Source organism: Cervus canadensis, chromosome 18 (genome assembly GCF_019320065.1).
Source record: "Cervus canadensis isolate Bull #8, Minnesota chromosome 18, ASM1932006v1, whole genome shotgun sequence".
Lineage (NCBI taxonomy): Eukaryota > Metazoa > Chordata > Mammalia > Artiodactyla > Cervidae > Cervus > Cervus canadensis.
In genome coordinates this window covers 17,865,392-17,883,820 of record NC_057403.1, presented here as the reverse complement: position 1 = coordinate 17,883,820, position 18,429 = coordinate 17,865,392, and the positions used below count along the sequence as shown (strand labels likewise).

Genomic DNA, 18,429 nt, shown 5'->3' with positions numbered 1-18,429 from the left:
TCTCCACACAGATCTCGACGTTTGTCCTCTGAGAGGCCTTCCTCGCCGTTTCTAAACTACAGCCTTCCCACCGAAACGCAATCTCATTTCTCTGCTTGATTTTGTCAATAAAAATTTTCAGGACCTAAAATTATGTAACATTATAATTACTATGTTATGTTACATCACGTTATTGGCGAGGCTAAAAATCGGGCTCTGAGTTCACATCCTATTTCACCATTTACTGGCTGTGCAGGCTTTGGACAAGTAACCTCTCTGTCTCCGTTTCCCTAATTTGTAATAAATTAGTCAAAGGCTGCGAGGACTGAATGCCTTAATATATGGATTGGAAGCATTTAGCAAATATTAGCTGCTGATTTTGTGGTGTTATATTATTGGTTCTGCTTTCCAAGTGGTGCTAAAAAAAAAAAAAAAAAAAAAAAAAAACCCGCCTGCCTACATAGGAGATAATAAGAGACGCGAGTGTGATCCCTGGTTTGGGAAGATCCCCTGGAGGAGGGCATGGCAACGCACTCCAGTATTCTTGCCTGGAGAATCCCAAGGACACAGAAGTCTGGCAGGCTATAGTCCTTTGGGTCACAAAGAGTCGGACACGGTTAAAGCAACTCAGCACATACGCCATATTGTTCTCCCCCAGGGAAAGGTCTACTTCAAGGTTATATATTGTCATCCTGCATATTTAACTTGTATACAGAGTACATCATGCAAAATGCTGGGCTGGATGAAGCACAAGCTGGAATCAAGATTGCCAGGAGAAATATCAATAACCTCAGATACGCAGATGACACCACCATTATGGCAGAAAGCGAAGAGGAACTAAAAAGCCTCTTGATGACGGTGAAAGAGGAGAGTGAAAAAGCTGACAAAACTCAACATTTAAAAACCTAAGATCATGGCAAGTCCCATCCCATCAGGTGAAGTCCCATCACTTCATGGCAAATATGGGGAAACAATGGAAACAGTGACAGACTTTATTTTCTTGGGCTCCAAAATCACTGCAGATGGTGACTGCAGCCATGAAATTAAAAGACGCTTGCTCCTTGGAAGAAAAGCTATGACCAGCCTAGACAGCATATCAAAAAGCAGAAACATACTAACGCATATTCGAAAGATGGTAACAATAACCCTATATGCGAGACAGCAAAAGAGACACAGATGTATAGAACAGTCTTTTGGACTCCGTGGGAGAGGGTGAGGGTGGGATGATTTGGGAGAATGTCATTGAAACATGTATATTATCATCTATGAAACAAATCGCCAGTCCAGGTTCGATGTATGAGACAGGGTGCTCGGGCCTGGTGCACTGGGATGACCCAGAGGGATGGGATAGGGAGGGAGGCGGGAGGGGGGTTCAGGATGGGGAACTCATGTACATCCGTGGCGGATTCATGTCAATGTATGGCAAAGCCACTACAATATTGTAAAGTAATTAGCCTCCAATTAAAATAAATAAATTTATATTTAAAAAAAAAAAACAGAAACATTACTTTGCCAACAAATGTCCATATACTCAAAGCTATGGTTTTTCCAGTAGTCATGTATAGATGTGAGAATTGGACCATAAAGCTGAGCATTGAAGAACTGAGGCTTTTGAACTGTGGTGTTTGAGAAGACTCTTAGGAGTCCCTTGGACTGCAAGGATATCCAAGCAGTCAGTCCTAAAGGAAATCAGTCCTGAATATTCATTGGAAGGACTGATGCTGAAGCTGAAGCTCCAATATTTTGGCCACCTGATTCAAAAAGCTGACTCATTAGAAAAGACCCTGATGTTGCAAAAGATTGAGGGCAGGAGGAGAAAGGGATGACAGAGGCTGAGATGTTTGAATGGCATCACCGACTCAATGGACATGAATTTGAGCAAGCTCCGGGAGATGGTGAAGGACAGGGAAGCCTGGCGTGCTGCAGTTCATGGGGTCACAAAGAGTCAGACACGACTGAGCAACTGAGCAACAACCCCTAGAATGCCAGCTCCCTTCGGGCAGGGCTCTGTATTGTAAGCACGTTATCCTTAGCATTAGAACAACGTGGCTCAAAGTAGGTGCTCAATAAATATCTGTTGAGTGACTTACTCAATAAATCAAGTCCTAGAAACATAAATTAGCCAAAGCTACAAGCACGGGATTTGAGCATCATCGCCAGCTTTGCGGTATCCCGGTCACTGCACTATAGGATGTTTCCAGCAGAGGGCGCTGTTGGCCCGTGGACCAGGCACCAGACTATCGCGCCGCTCTCCTGTTCTCCGAGCCTCAATGCAGATGCTCTCCGACCGGAAGCCCTCTCTGACCTCTCGCTGGAGGAAACGACCTTCCTGGGCTCCTGCGACCGTCTGGGCTCCCACATTGCAACCTTGCCCACTCTAGGTCATCACATGTCTTTCTTGAGGGTTGACAGAGCCAAGGCACTTTCCCCAGCACAGCCTGAACCCAGAGAAGGTACTCAGGTGTTGATTGACTGATGGAAAATAAAATTCAAACTCAAGCTCTTAGTTCCCCAGGTATGTCTAGGGAACAGGGTGGAAGAGGGCAGCTGAGCCCTTGTCCCCGATTGTTCTGGCCTAAGGACACTGGACACTGGTTCTGGAACCAGCGTGTGGCAACACGCTCACTCCGAAGCAGTGCACGGCGTGGAGTGGAGTCAGATGGTTTAGGGCACATCCTTACTCGATCAGTTATTGGCTGTGTGATCCCTGAACCAGGAGCTAAGCTCTCTGGTCCTCACGGTCCTGGTCTGTAGAAATGGACTCACAAGGGTAACCTATTTTGTGAGGCTGGTGTGGGGATTAATGAGTAATCCCTGTAAAAGGCAACCAAGCCTACTCGTCACAACTACTGAGTCCGTGTGACACAACTAGAATCCTCACACTGCAACGAAAGATCTCGCATGACACAACAAAGACCCAATGCAGCCAAATAAATTTAAAAAAAAACATGAAAAAAAAGTGCTGTCAGAAGGATGCTCAGAGAGAACAAAAGATTACAGAGTGAAAAGTAGGTCTTTGTGTCTCCTTGATCCCCAGATACTCTTCCAAGAAGCAGACATGATTCAGTTCAGTTCAGTTGCTCAGTCGTGTCCGACTCTTCGATACCCCATGGACTACAGCACACCAGGCCTCCCTGTCCATCACCAACTCCCGGAGTTTACACAAACTCATCTCCATTGAGTTGGTGATGCCATCCAACCATCTCATCCTCCGTCGTCCCCTTCTCCTCCTGCCCCCAATCCCTCCCAGCATCAGAGTCTTCAAATGAGTCAGCTCTTCGCATCAGGTGGCCAAAGTATTGGAGTTTCAGCTTCAACATCAGTCCTTCCAATGAACACCCAGGATTGATCTCCTTTAGGATGGACTGGTTGGATCTCCTTGCAGTCCAAGGGACTCTCAAGAGTCTTCTCCAACATCACAGTTCAAAAGTATCAATTCTTCAGCGCTCAGCTTGCTTCACAGTCCAACTCTCACAACCATATATGACCACTGGAAAAACCATAGCCTTGACGAGATGGACCTTTGTTGGCAAAGTAATGTCTCTGCATTTTAATATGCTGTCTAGGTTGGTCATAACTTTCCTTCCAAGGAGTAAGCGTCTTTTAATTTCATGGCTGCAGTCACCATCTGCAGTTATTTTGACAGACATGATTACCAGTTTCTAATATCTTCCTGAGCTAGTCCACAGAAATGAATTGTGTACAACTGAGTGTCAGTGACCATTTAAGAAAAACGCAAATGAGAAAAACCTGACCCCCGGAGGGTCAAGATGGCTTTGACTTTGGGTGTGGCAACTTGCTTTGGCCAATCACAGAGAAGCACAAGTGACAGTCCTCCCAGTTCTGAGCTTAGATCTCAGGGACTTTGAAGATTCCCTCTTGCGTCCAGGTGGAGGCATGACGTAGCCCCTGTGTGTTCCCTCTTACCATAGCATCTCCATATTGTTAAAAGATAAACTGAGGCATGTTAACATTTTATTGAGTTTAGTTAAAATCGATTCAAATCAAGCAGCACCCAACCCAGCAGACAGAAAGGAGCTTCGAGGAACTAAACAAAATGGAAGACTCTCATAGGAGGAAGGGAGCAGGAACGAAAGCTCCTGGAACAACAAAGCAGGCAAACAAGCAGACTGGTTATTGTGAGGTCGCTTTCCTTTAGGGACAGCAGGCACCTGTCTGGGCAGATTACCTAACTAGAGCTGATCTGAGTGGCTGGTTTAAGATTCAGTCTCCAGAAAAGACGCAACTGTCGTTAAGCCTTGATTTTATGACATGGGTCTTAGCATTTTGAGCCTGTTGTCTCATTTTTAACATAATGGTATGGAACAAAGCTTCCCAGTTGCACCCAGCCCAAAACAACCAACTCTTAGCCAGCCCCACATCCGCTTTTAAGCTCCTGCATTTTGCGGTGGTGTGTTTCACTATATTTTTGTGGTAATAGGTATATATATAATTTCCCTCACTTAGGTGGCTTCCCTTGTGGTTCAGATGGTAAACAATCTGCCTTCAATCCAGGAGACCCAGGCTTGATCCCTGGGTCAGGAAGATCCCCTGGAGAAGGGAATAGCTACCCACTCCAGTGCTCTTGCCTGGAGAATCCCATGGACAGAGTAGCCTGGTGGGCTAAAGTCTATGGGGTTAAAGTCTATGGGGCTGCATAGAGTCAGACACAACCGAGTGACTAACACTTTCACTTTAGCAATATATCTTTGGTACTATGATCTACTTGCTTTCCTGGTGGCTCAGTGGTAGAGAATCTGCTTGCCAATGCAGGAGACCCAGGCTTGATCCCTGGGTTGGGCAGATCCCGTGGAAGAGTAAATGGCAACCCACTCCAGCATTCTTGCCTGGAGAATCCCATGGACAGAGGAGCCTGGTGGGCTAAAGTCCAAGGGGTCGCAAAAGAGTCAGCTATGACTTAGCGACTAAACAACAACAAACAACTATGATTTTAATGTATTTTCTCATATGTTGAAATCCTAACCTTCAAAGGTGATGGTATTAATAGGCGGGGCCTTTGGTATTAGTATGATGTGATTAGATCATGAGGGTGGAGCGCTCATGAATGGGATTAATGCCCTTATAAGAGAGAACCCATAAAGCATCCTTGTACCTTCTGCCTCCTGAGAATACAAGGAATTCTGTAATCCTGGGCCCTTTTGCAGCCTCAGCATCCACTCTTTGTAAAATGAGGGGAAGTGAGGAAGGGAGTGACTACCTCATCCAGTCTGCTTCTTTCCAGCTGAGTGATTTTGGGCAAGTGACTCAGACTCTCTGGCTTCACGTTCCTGCTGTGTAAAATTTTCAGGACCTACCTCATAGCACTGTTGGAAAACTAAAACTGGTTAATACCATACAGTGATTGAAACCTGAAGTCAGACTGCTAGGGTGATGAAGTGGGCAAGGGGATGTGGGCCTGAAGACCTAGAAAGGGACACTGGGGCTGACAATATAGTCTCACCTTGCTGAGAAGCCTGGAAATTATCTTCACCAAACCCTGAACCCACTTTCAGCAGCCCTATGCCAGTTGGAGTCCCAGCTCTGCTCCTTCCCAGCTGTGCAACCTTGGACAAGTCAGTTAACCTCTCTGAGCCTTACTGTTGGTAAGGCTCAGAAGTAAATGAGTTAGTAAATGTCAAGCAGTTAGCCTAGTACTTGACATGTACTTGGAGAAGGAAATGGCAACCCACTCCAGTATTCTTGCCTGGAAAATTCCATGGACAAAGGAACCTGCTGGGCTACACAGTCCATGGGGTTGCAAAGAGTCAGGCACGACTGAGCGACTTCACTTGACATGTAGGAGTGCTCCATGAGAGTTAACTGTTGTTCAGTCGCTAAGTCGTGTCCAACTCTTTGTGACCCCCATGGACTGCAGCACGCCAGGCTGTCCTTCACTATCTCCCAGAGTTTGCAAACTCATGTCCATCGAGTCAGTGATGCCACCCAACCTTCTCATCCTCTATCGCCCCCTTCTCCTCCTGCCTTCAATCTTTCCCACAAAGTGGAGAGGCCATTTAACCTCCATGCTAACCTCCTTCTAGCATGTCCAGTTTCCCGGAGGAAGCATGATTCTGAGGGCAAGAGTTGTTCCTTCAGCCCTTGTAACAATCTTGTAAGCATTTGGTAGGAAAGCCCTTTCTGCCTAAGCTGGGTGGAGGGGTTTCCAACTGATTGATAAGGCTATCATTTACCTAGTCAACAAATACTCATTTCTCTGGCGAGCACTGGGGAGCCATGGCAGGTTCTGAGCAGGAGAGGTCAGCAGAGAGAGAGGTGGGAGGGGCCAAGACTGGGTCAGGAGACCAGCGAGGAGACTAGGGCAGGAGGGAATGTGGAGGTCCTGTGGTGGCTCAGACGGTAAAGTGTCTGCCTACAATGCGGGAGACCTGAGTTCAATCCCTGGTTCGGGAAGATCTCCTGGAGAAGGAAATGGCAACCCACTCCAGTACTCTTGCCTGGAAAATCCCATGGACGGAGGAGCCTGGTGGGCCACAGTCCAAGTGGTCACAAAGAGTTGGACACGACTGAGCGACTTCACTTTCTTGAGGTATGGGACGGGGAGGGACAAGCCTTGGAGACTGAGGGACTCAAGGAGTGGAAGTTATACGATAAGGCTCACAGTGCTCCCCAAGGCCAACTGTTTCTGCAAGACTCAAGATAAAGGAGGCAGAGCTTATGATCCTGCTGGAGGGTTTGATTGGCTCAGCCCAGGTCACATGACTGCAAGATCCTACTGGAGGGTTTGATTGGCTCCTCCTAGGTCACATGACCGAACCATTGCTGCAAAGGGTTCTGGGAAACTGAGTTTCTGACATTTGGGCTTCTCCAAAGGAGGTGGTCAAAGGGTGGGGAACTCCCTCAATGTAGAAAGGGCTTCGGATGCTCTGTGGCCAAGAGGAATGTCAGATGTCCACACAAGGGGTTATTAGGGGCCCTGGGGGCTGGGCTGTGTGTGACGTGGCTGGATCCTGTCTCTCCTTTGCTCACAACCCTCAGGGACTCCCATCAGAGCCCTAGGACCCTACAGATCTGCTCCTGGCCCCCCTCCAACCTCATCTTCTTCCTCCCACTCTCCCCTCCATCTGCTCCAGCCTCCTCCCTGTCTCTCTGACATGCTAAGCCACTCCCACCTCAGGGCCTTTGCACCTGCTGTCGCCCTTCCAGATATCCACATGGCTGGCTCCCTCTGGTCTCTGCTTGGATGTCACCTCCCCAGCGAGGTCTGACCTGATCTCCTCCGCTGTGTCCCGTCACTTGCATCTTTTACCCTCTGTCCCTTTCCTTCAAAGCCCCATTGTCCCCAACATTAAAATGTATAACAACTTGTTCACCCTCACTAAAATGTTACCTCCATGAGGACAGGGGTTTGGGTTATCTTCTGCTGGGTCCCAGTAAGTGCTTAATAAATAATTGTTGACATGATACACGCATAACGATTCTAGACCAGTTCCTTTTAGTTCTCTGGGTCTCAGTTTCTGTAACTATGAAGGAGTGCTTTGACCCACTGACCTTGCTGGGACAGGACAGTGAGGGGAGCGATCAGGGACTAGGCCCCAAGGAGAAAAGTTTTCTAAATAGCCCCCCTCCCACCAGGAACATCGGGAGAGGCAGAAAGGGCCCCCTTTTCCCTAGATCAGTGCTCCCTGCCTAGGAAGAAGTGGGGTAGACCCAGGAGGAGGGAGGAACTCCAGAGGAAAGGAACATTCTCTTCTTTGTTTCCATACTGGGTGCTCCCTGATTTCCTGCTCCCTGGACTTGCCCGATCCGTGCATCCTGCAGTCTTGGTGCCTTCCAGGCCGAGGACACCATTCCCGCTGTGCCGTCCCATTTCTGCAGGATCTCCTTCTCAGCCCTTGCGGTCCCCGATCAAGCCTGGATCTGAGCGCGTCCCTGACCTGAGCTACCACCCAGCCCCCTTCCACCGTGGCTAGGGGTGGCCTCCCGAGTTCGCGGCTGCCCTTGTAAGGAGGCGAGGCCAAGGGACACCCGAGACGCTGGGTTATAATTAACCCGGACACGTGGTGACCTCACCCCACCAACACCTGCCCCCACGCCCCCCCAGCCCCAGCACCTCGGGTCTCCCAGAGGAGATCGCAGCAGTGAGCTCTAAAAATAAACTCCCTTCCCAGCAGGCCGTCCCTCCCTGTACCCTCCACGGCGGAAATCTCCCCGGGTCACTGGGCTGGTGGATTGGAGTGGGAAGGGTGACCACCACCTTCAACCTGGCCTTGAGTGAGATCCGCCCTAGCTTGGCCCAGCCTCAGTTTTCCTCCCCTGCACTTCCGAGGAGGAAGGTGCATCCTAGCACAGGCTTCTGGGGTCAGCTGTCCCCTGTTCCCACCCCGGCCTTGGTCACACATTCCCTATAGCTGGGTGACAGCAGGCAAGTCACACAGCCTCTCTGGGGCCTTTCCTCTGCAGGAAAACCAAAGACCTGACCTTCAGGGGCCATTGCAAGGTTTCCCCAGGGACAGGGCTCAGGACTTGCTGTGTGCTGGGGTCAAGGCCACTGGGGGCTCAGGGGAGGCAGTGGCCTAGCAGAGGGCCAGGGGAGGGTGACTTCTACGTGCCTGGGACGTTTTCTGACACTATCCCGTGGCCCTGGCCGGGGTCCAGCCGTCCCTGCCAGCCCGACTCAGCACTTGGTCGGGGGACCAGCTTGGTGGCGGGGGGGATTATGGGCCCAGACCCTGGCGCAGCCCATACAAGGCTATGGGGCTGGGCGCGAGGCATGCCTGGGTTCGGGGTGGGCACGATGCCCGGGCAGTGAGGTGGAGAGCTCAGCTGCCCTCCGGCCCACTCCCAAGGGGCAGCCCCTCCCAGCCAATCACACGGCCCAGGCCCCCCCTATATAAGGCCAGGGCTGCAAGCCCTTCCTTTGGGTCAGTGTCGCCTCCGGGATACAGACAGCCCCTTCCAGCTAACGCCCAGCCAGGTACTGCCCGGGGAAGGGTCCAGAGTGGAGTGTCTTCCATGGGAGCCAGAGTTCGCACTGTCTCTGGAAGGGGCCTTGCACGTTGCCTCCCACATGCCCCCGCGTGCAGGTGTGTGGCAAGGTGGTCCTTGTGTCAGAGAGTCCCCGCCACCTGGGAGCCCCTGACTCCTGGCAGTGGCTTGTGATCGCGGGGGCAAGCGTTCTGGGGGGAGACCCCAGGATGGAAAGGAGCCTTGACAGCGGCCAGCTGTCTCTGCCCTGCAAGGGGCTGCGGGCCAGGCCTTGTTCATGATGGTCTGTTACCAGGACGGGGCGCCGTAAGCCGTGGGAGGTGTCTGTGTATCACCTGTCAGGCTCTTTGCCTTGGTGACCTTGTGGCCCATTGTGTTCTGCACAGTGTGACCTTGTGTCTGTCTGACTTTCCGTGGCTCCTGCATGAGCCCCTGTATGCCGGGTGTCCCTGAGCTGGGAGGTGTGCACATGTGGGCCCATTTACCGTGCGACCTGGGGGTGCGTGGGGGTGTGTGCATGAGGGGCTCTGGGTTACATCTGTTGGTATCTTTTGGGCTCCCCCACCTTGCTTCCCTGCCCTCTCCCGGCGTGCCCCCAGAAGAGATGGGGGTGGGGACATGCTCTGAAGGGGCCTTTCTGGGTTGAAAGCCCTTGAGCCCCAAAGCCTGAATGCATGTCCTCCCGGCCACCCTGGCCCACCTGTCTCTGGCCTGCTGACTTGGTGCAAGCCGAGCCCCTGGAATGTGGGGGTGGAGTGGCAGCTGGGGGTGGGGGAGAGGAGTCTGCCAGATTCTAAAAATAAATCCCCACCCTGGACATCAACTCCAAAGGCTTTCGTGGGTTCCAGCCCCCTTGGCCTGATGCCTCGGCCTTCAGCTCACCCTCATGCCCATCTCCTTCACACCGTCCCGCCCGCTCCCCATTCCTGGAGCTGGGAATGAGCATCTCGTCCCTACCAGCACCGCTAAAGGGGCCTCCCTCCTCCTGGGTCTTGTGAATAAAAGTAATAATAACAGTGCAGCAGCCACCCTTCTAGAGGTGTGCGTGCTAGTTGCTTCAGACTCTTTGTGGCGCTATGGAGTGTTAGCCCACCAGGCTCTTCTGTCCAAGGGATTCTCCAGGCAAGAGTACTGGAAGGGGTTGCCATTTCTTCCTCCAGGAGATCTTCCCGACCCAAGGAGTGAACTCTCATCTCTTACATCTCCTGCATTGGCAGGCAGGTTCTTTACCAGGTCCCAGCTCCATGCTGGGGTGTGCTCACCTGGCTTCATGCTGGAGCTCAAAGAATCCTCCTGGCAACCCCATGGGGAAGGTTCGGTTCACAGAAGACAGAGGCCCAGAAAGACTGAGCAGCTGACCGAGGGTCACAAAGCCCAGAGATGGCACAGATGGGATTTGAACCCAGCTCTGTCTTAACTGTGCCCCGCAGGACAGTGTCAGCACGCAGAGGTGAGGGCAGGCCCCCAGCCATCCCTCCCACCCTGCCTCTCCTCCCTCGACTGAGCACCCAAGAATCTTCATAGAGAGAATGTCCCTTCTCTGCTCGCACACTCATTCCCAGCGACATCCTCCACCCTCACCAGCTCCTCGTAATTCAAAAAAACAATAACAACAATAGCTAGCAAAATAATGATTGGTGTGTGTCGGGCACTATTTTAAGTGCTTTACATAATGAACTCATCGCATCCTTCCAACACCTCCATGAGATGAATGCTATTCTACCTGCATTTTACAGGTGATTACTTTGAGGCATAGAGAGGTTAAGCAAGTTGCCCAAGGTCACACACCAGAGCTGGGATTCAAAGCCAGGCTGCCTGATTCTGGAACCGACACTCTTATCTATCAGTTATCATATCTTTTTTTTTTTTCAGTTATAATATCTTATCACAGTTACTACTACGGCTTGAGGGGTTCCTCCCTCCATTTTTCCAGCTGGAGAAACTGAGTCTCTAGCAATGTTACTAGCCTGGGGTCACCAGCAGGATAAGGCAGAGCTCAGACCCCAACCCCAGACTCGTGATACATCCCAGAGACGCACGGGCTCAGAGAGAGGATCCCCCTGGCTCCCTCAGGCCTGCCTGACCCCAGGGCCTGGCTCTGCTCTCTAGCTGGTCTCTGTGGGTGTGACCTAACACCCCCCTCCACCCCTCCCCACCAGGCCCCCCACACCGCCGCCACCATGCCGTTCGGTAACACCCACAACAAGCACAAGCTGAACTTCAAGCCGGAGGAGGAGTACCCAGACCTCAGCAAGCACAACAATCACATGGCCAAGGCGCTGACCCTTGAGCTGTACAAGAAGCTGCGGGACAAGGAAACGCCGTCCGGTTTCACTCTGGATGATGTCATCCAGACAGGTGTGGACAACCCAGGTAGGCCTCCGGGGGGGCGTCACAGGGGCTGTGAGGTGGGCCTCAGTTTTCCCATCTGTAAAGTGGGGACCATACTCATGGGGCTGCCGTGAGAAACAGATGAGTTGAATGTGTGAGGGCCTGGGACAGGGTCTGGCAGGTGGCAAACCACTCGCTCAATGTGTGCGAGCATCATGTGAGACGCCCCTGAGGGAGGCTATTGCATCTTCCAGGCCTCAGTTTCCTCACCTGAAAAATGGGCACCCAGGTTGGGCAAACATAGGCATGTGGAGCGGCTCCTGGCACTGAGTGAGCGCTCTGACTCTGACGGGGGGTTCCTTCTCCAGGAACACCCCACCAGGGCGGGTGGGGCTAAGCAGGAGACCAGCTTCCAGCCTCAGCCCCCAACTCATGACTGAGGGGAGAGGCCCTTTCTCTTCAGGCCTCTGTTTCCCCACTTGAGAAATAAGAGGGTTTTTTTCTTTTGGCCACAAGGCCTGCAGGATCTTAGTTCTCCAACCAGGGATTGAACCCTGGCCCCCTGCATTGGGAGTGTTGAGTCTTAACCATTTGACTACCAGGGAAGCCCAAGAGGGTCTTTAAAGCCTCTTCTTATTGGTGGGGGGCTGATAGTCTCCAAGGTTCTGAACATTTTTAGGGGAAGATTCCTTGATTTGGGGAGTCTCACGTGGTAACATTTTTAGTAACTCGCCCCTCAGACTTTCCTTTCTCCTTTGTCCTGTGCTCAGCCTTTCTCTTACCGCCCACCCCCAGATACCGCCGCGATCTCCCCCAGTCTTCTCTCCCCATTCCTACCCACCCTCAGCCTCCTCAGTTCTGACCCAAGGTGCTCAATGAACTCCCTTGCACATACGCACACATACACACACGTGTGCACACACAGTCTACACTGGACCCAGGAGCCCAGGCCTTCCCTGTGGCTGACAAGCACCTCTGACCTCCCTTTGACCCCCCCAGGTCACCCCTTCATCATGACTGTGGGCTGTGTGGCTGGTGATGAGGAGTCCTACGTGGTTTTCAAGGAACTCTTTGACCCCATCATCCAGGACCGGCATGGGGGCTACAAACCCACGGACAAGCACAAGACTGACCTCAACCATGAGAACCTCAAGGTCAGCCGCCCCGGGGGAGAGCAGGGTGGGGGAGGGGGAGGAGACACCCAGAGAGACACAGAGACAGATGGAGAGAAACAGAGGGGGATGGGAAGAGAGATGGACAGGCAGACACAGAAGACAGCCAAGGAGATAGGGGTTGGGGGGAGAGAGAGAGAGAGAGAGGAAAGCAGGTAGAAACCATACAGGGAGTCAAGGGAGAAGCAGAGACACAGAGATGGAAAGGGAGATAAAGATGGGGAGAGAGAGAGAAAAGAGAGACAGAGCCAGGGAAGGAGGGGGAGAGAGGCCAGCAGGGAGGGAAGAACCAAAGGAAGCAGCTGAGAGCCCAAGAGGGCTGGGAGGGCCTGCCGGGGAGATCTGATTTTGGTGGGGAGGGGACAGGGCACACAGGATGGTCTGCCCTGCCCTGACTCCCACCCGTTCCCTAGGGTGGAGATGATCTGGACCCCAACTATGTGCTCAGCAGCCGTGTCCGCACGGGCCGCAGCATCAAGGGCTACGCACTGCCCCCCCACTGCTCCCGCGGCGAGCGCCGGGCTGTGGAGAAACTCTCTGTGGACGGTGAGAGCCCCACCCCAGCTCTGGACCCCCTTGAGCCCCCATTTGCCAAAACACTGCAAGAACTTGATAATCACGGGTGCTTGGTGAGTGACAGCCGGCAGTATTACCCCTGGGGGAGGTCTAAGGGATGCTGTCAAGATTTAACACCCAACTGTGCCAGGGTCCTGACATTCGTCCATCTATTCATCCATCCATCCAGCAAACATTTACAGTTGTTCTGGCCCTGTGTGGGGAGCTGGTGTTCCCATGATGAATAAGATGGACGAAGGTCACTGCTCTCACAGAGCTGTCAGCGTGGTAGGGAGATAAGAGGAAACACTGAAACCAACAAAAGAATAAAATCATGCCCAAATGCCATGAAGCCAAGAAACAAGGGTTGTGGCACAGAATGACTGTGCGTAGCTATGTTGGAAAAGAGTTGAGACATGCTTGACAAGGAGCCAACCTTGGGAAGACATCTAGGCAGTGAACAGCAGTGCAAAGGCCCTGGGGTGGGAAGGTGTGTTGGAGGAATAGCAAGGAGACCAGTGTTGCTGGAGCTGAGTGGGTGACGGGGAGAGGGGAGGAAATGAGGTCAGATGGGTGTTGGGGTGACCAGGTCGTACAGAGCTTTGTGGGCTGTTGGGAGGACTTTGGCTCTGACCCTGTGGGATGAGGAGAGTGGTGAGTAGAGAAGGTACAGGTTCAGACTTACATGGATCCCCCTGGTGAGGAACAGATGGTGGGCAGAGGTAGGAGAGCCATAGAAGGGCAACTGCTGGGGTCCAGGTGGGGCTGAGGAGTGAGGGAGCAGTGGGATGGGGAGAAAGAGTGGGTCATTCTGCTAAATGTTTAACAACTGGCTCTAAAAAAAAAAAAAAAGCAGCAGCAGCCTTGATTTGCAGCCAGCAACTGCCAATTTCTCTGGTGTAAATTCTCCTACAGAGGCCAATTTTAAGCTAACCACGTGACATCATACAGAGAGGGGTAATGGGAAGAGATGTGCAGCAGCATGTGCTTATGTAGAATTTCCACCACACAGATACAACAGGTGACTTCAAGAACATAGAAAATAGTAAGTGTAGTAAAGTAATTAGCAAGTGATAGTCCTGAGTACTTACTATCTTCATTTTAAATACTGGGTTGGCCAAAAAGTTCATTCCGAAAGATGTTATAGGAAAACTCGAATTTTTTGGCCAACCCAATATAGTTTTTGTAATTTATTTTTAACGATATAATATAGTAGGTAGTATATGATATAGAACATATTATGTAGTATATTAAACAAATATGTATAACATTTTAAAATATGTGTATTATAGAAATACATTATACACATATTTGTCATGTCTTATGAAGATATGAATATCTACAAATGCATATATGTATTATATATTTATTATGTACATAATATATGTGTGTGTGTATGCTCAATTGCTCAGTCATGTCTGACTCTTTGCAAATCCATGGACTGTAGCCTGCTGGGCTCCTCTGTCCATGAGATTTTACTAGCAAGAATGTTGGAGTGGGTTGCCATTTCCTCCTCCAACACATAATACATACTATGTGTTATGAATACCTATGAACATACACAAATAACTATATATACTATAATATTGTTTACTGATGGCTCCCAGATTCCTGAGACTTTGACTCTGTCCTACCAGCCAGCAGGAGTGGGCACCAGCACACTATTGCCCGCAGGTGGACTGACTGGATGTGAGAATTGGTGGCAGGCAAGGGAGAATCCATGTTTTTGGTCTTGAGCACATGGTGTGGGTGTTCCCAGGCCTGGGCAGACAGCGGAGGAGCATGTTTTTTTGGGGAGGAGGTCATGAGTTTGGGCTTAGACACCTTTAGAACCTCCACAGGGTCAAGGCCCAGGCCCCTGAGGGACAGCAGTGTGGGGTGCCCAGGGCCTCTGCAGCCCACTTGTAGAGCAGGCTGTTGACCCCTCCTTCCTGTGGCCCCTCACCAGCCCTCAACAGCCTGACGGGCGAGTTCAAGGGGAAATACTACCCTCTGAAGAGCATGACAGAGCAGGAGCAGCAGCAGCTCATCGACGACCACTTCCTGTTCGACAAGCCCGTGTCCCCGCTGCTGCTGGCTTCAGGCATGGCCCGAGACTGGCCCGATGCCCGTGGCATCTGGTGAGGCCCCTTGCCCAATGCCCCCCTTCTGCCCCGCCTCCTCTAGTCGTCCCATGACCCTCCATCAGAGTCAAGACCATAACAGCAATTCTCCAGGGTGATCTTGCCCTCCACTCCTGCCTTCCCTGTGGTCTGCATGTCACATTTTAAGAAGCTTGAAACTCAGATTTGAACCAGATTTGAACTAGGTTCAAATCCCAGGGCTGCCACTTACTAGCTGTGTGATCTTGGGCATGTAATTTAATGTTTCTCTGCCCCAAATCTCCATCTATAAAATGCGATCATGATAATTCCTAGCTCTTGGGGTTCTTATGAGGATTAATGGATTAATTTATGCAAAGTATTGGGAAAAGTGTCTAATATATAGTAAGTATCCATACTGGACACTGGCATGATTTTTATTGCTAATTATTGTTGCTAGCTGGGCTTTCTAGTAATTTTTTAATCCCCGATTCTGATGAAAGTGAAAGTTGCTCAGTCGTGTCAGACTCTTTGTGACCCTATGGACTGGCATTCTCCAGGCCAGAATACTGGAGTGGGTAGCTTTTCCCTTCTCCAGAGGATCTTCCTAACCCAGGGATAGAACCCAGGTCTCCCACATTACAGGCGGATTCTTTACCAGCTGAGCCACAAGGGAGGCCCAAGAATACTAGAGTGGGTAGCCTATCCCTTCTCCAGCAGAGCCTCCCGACCCAGGAATCGAACCGGGGTCTCCTTCATTGCAGGCGGATTCTTTACCAACTGACCTATCAGGGAAACCACTCCGCACCCTCCCTGCCCCGCCCCCCGCCAGATTCTGATAGTCAAAGGCTTTAAAAGGTTTTGAGGACCTCGGTTTCAAACAATTTGGAGAGTATAGGTTGTAAGATTTCAAGATTTTAAGTGTTTCCAGGTTCCACTAATGTCAGATTTTGTGACTCAATGGTTTCAACCATTTCCAGATTCTAAAGTTTTCTAGCCTAGGACTCCTTCTGCGATGTCACAATGTCATGGAAGATTTATCAATTCTGATTCTCGGTTTCCGTTTTTCAGCGATTCTAACAGTCTATAATATTGTGCAAAGAATTAAGACCCTAAAAGCCACTGATCCCATGATTCGAGATTTCACGGGTCCTGTGACATTTAAAGGTGTAAGCTGCTGAGAATGAGATGCTCAGGCCTCGTGCCCCTTAGGCCCGCTGCCCCCTAGCGGTGGACGTGTGTTTGCAAGAGGGAGGGGAACGGGGTTCCCGCGGAGCTGGCTCCCTGACCTTTCGCTGCGCCCGATGCTAGGCACAATGACAACAAGAGCTTCCTGGTGTGGGTGAACGAGGAGGACCACCTCCGAGTCATCTCCATGGAGAAGGGGGGCAACATGAAGGAGGTTTTCCGCCGCTTCTGCGTGGGGCTGCAGAAGGTGGGTGCCTGCCCTCGCGTGACTCCACGTGACCGCTCCCAGCCGCTTTCCGGGCCCTCGCCCCTCGGAACCCGGCTCCTCCCCGCGCCGAAGCCACGCCCCTCAGCGGTGCTCCGCCCTCTCTTTCCAAAGCCCCGCCCCTTGGGAAACCGGCCCCACCCCTGTCCTCAAGCCCCGCGGACAAGAATCCGCCTTCAAGGCGTCCTCAGGCCCCGTCCCCTCAGAATCCAGCCATCACTTGTGCGGTCGGGCCCCTGCCCCGAGAATCTCGTGCCTCCGCCCTCTCGGAGTCCTACCGCCACCGACATTCTCACCCCCGTCCCTCGGATCCCTGTCCGGGTGGTGGGTGTATCTGGGGGCGCCCGCAGCGCTGATCCCGGGTCCTCTCCCCCTACCTCAGATTGAGGAGATATTCAAGAAAGCCGGCCACCCGTTCATGTGGAACGAGCACCTGGGCTACGTGCTCACCTGCCCGTCTAACCTGGGCACCGGGCTGCGCGGAGGCGTGCATGTCAAGTTGGCGCACCTAAGCAAGCACCCCAAGTTCGAGGAGATCCTCACTCGCCTGCGCCTGCAGAAGCGAGGCACAGGTGCGGCCCACGTTCCCTCACGCGGCTTTCGGGGCTGGCCCTTGGCGGCGGCTGAAGGGGAGCAGGGGCAGCCCCCCGGGTTCTGGGGGTCGGCAAGGGCTGCTCCTCCGTGAGTTTCAGTTCTTCCTCTGAAAATAGGCATCAGCACGCCTTATCTCAGAGAAGTCCATATACCATCATGGTTGTGTGGTTAATATACACTGTGTATGTCGCTGGCCGCCTAGGGGGCCTCACTTTCCCGTCTGTAAACGGGAGGATGGTCAGGATTCGACCCCAGGCAGCCCGGCTCCTGAGCTCCACTCCGTTACCCACGATGTTGGATGGTTGAGGGGTGAGGTACCTAAAGCCAGCCCGAGAATAGGCAGACGCTCAGGAAGCTGCATGCATTTAACATAGTAGGCATTCACCCAGTACGTCCGCCTGCGCTGTTGGCACGGCGGCCCGCGTTCCAGGCCCCGCTCCAGCATTTCTGCTGGCTCCTTAGCCCCTGCCTCCTACTTCCGCAGGTGGTGTGGACACGGCTGCCGTGGGCTCAGTGTTCGACGTGTCCAACGCCGACCGGCTGGGCTCGTCGGAGGTAGAACAGGTGCAGCTGGTGGTGGATGGTGTGAAGCTCATGGTGGAGATGGAGAAGAAGCTGGAGAAGGGCCAGTCCATCGACGACATGATCCCTGCTCAGAAGTAGGCGCACAGCCAGCCCGCCGCCGACTGCTGGAGCCCCAGCCCTAGGGAGGACCCAGCCCACCGGAGGCCCGCCCCTTCCTCCTGGAGCCCAGCCTATAAACGTTTGGTCCACCTGGAGCTCTATCCATCCTTCTAGTTCCAGTTCCAACCAGAGTTCCAACCAATGGGCTCCATCCTCTGGGTTCTGGCCAATGAAAAACCTCCCTTACGGTCTCCTCTTCTTTCCCCCAAGCTCCGCCCACCACCAGGAGCTCTGGCTAATAGACCTCACCTGGAGCTGTTGCTTTTTCTCCACTCAAAGCAACAAATAAAAGCAATGGTGGCCTTAGCGTTGTGTTTGATAGTTATTAGTACTGAAGGAGGAGGAGGAGGAAAAACTTCGGCAATTGGCTACTATGTGACCTCAAAGTGGCTTGTCATCTCTAGGCATGTTCTAGGGCTACACGTTTTATCCCACCTCTAAAGTGAAAGCGTTAGTTGCTCAGTCGTGTCTGACTCTTTGCGACCCCATGAACTGTAGCCCGCCAGGCTCCTCTGTCCGTGGAATACTCCAGGCAAGAATACTGGAGTGGGTAGCCATTCCCTTCTCATCTTTTCCCATCTCTAAAATGAGGCAAGTTCAGGGTACAGCATCTAATTAAAACATTACAAGGCTC

The 18,429-nt window shown here is 52.0% G+C and overlaps 1 protein-coding gene across 1 annotated transcript; it reads left to right on the top strand.

Annotated features, from left to right (window-relative positions):
• Positions 1-8,771: 8,771 nt before the first annotated feature.
• CKM (creatine kinase, M-type) lies at positions 8,772-18,101 on the top strand. The gene is made up of 8 exons (XM_043438034.1): positions 8,772-8,914; positions 11,085-11,298; positions 12,256-12,410; positions 12,842-12,974; positions 14,932-15,103; positions 16,376-16,499; positions 16,900-17,089; positions 17,596-18,101. Exons 2-8 carry the CDS (start codon positions 11,106-11,108, stop codon positions 17,772-17,774), a joined length of 1,146 nt encoding a protein of 381 aa, XP_043293969.1. The 5' UTR covers positions 8,772-8,914; positions 11,085-11,105; the 3' UTR covers positions 17,775-18,101.
• The last annotated feature ends 328 nt before the right edge of the window (positions 18,102-18,429 follow it).

What these genes read in the sequence shown, in the direction of transcription:
- CKM (XM_043438034.1), top strand. Translation starts at nt 11,106, where the DNA reads ATGCCGTTCGGTAACACCCACAACAAGCACAAGCTGAACTTCAAGCCG. An exon ending in CCCGATGCCCGTGGCATCTG is followed by an intron (nt 15,104 to 16,375) that starts GTGAGGCCCCTT and finishes GCCCGATGCTAG; the next exon opens with GCACAATGACAACAAGAGCT. An exon ending in CCTGCAGAAGCGAGGCACAG is followed by an intron (nt 17,090 to 17,595) that starts GTGCGGCCCACG and finishes CTACTTCCGCAG; the next exon opens with GTGGTGTGGACACGGCTGCC.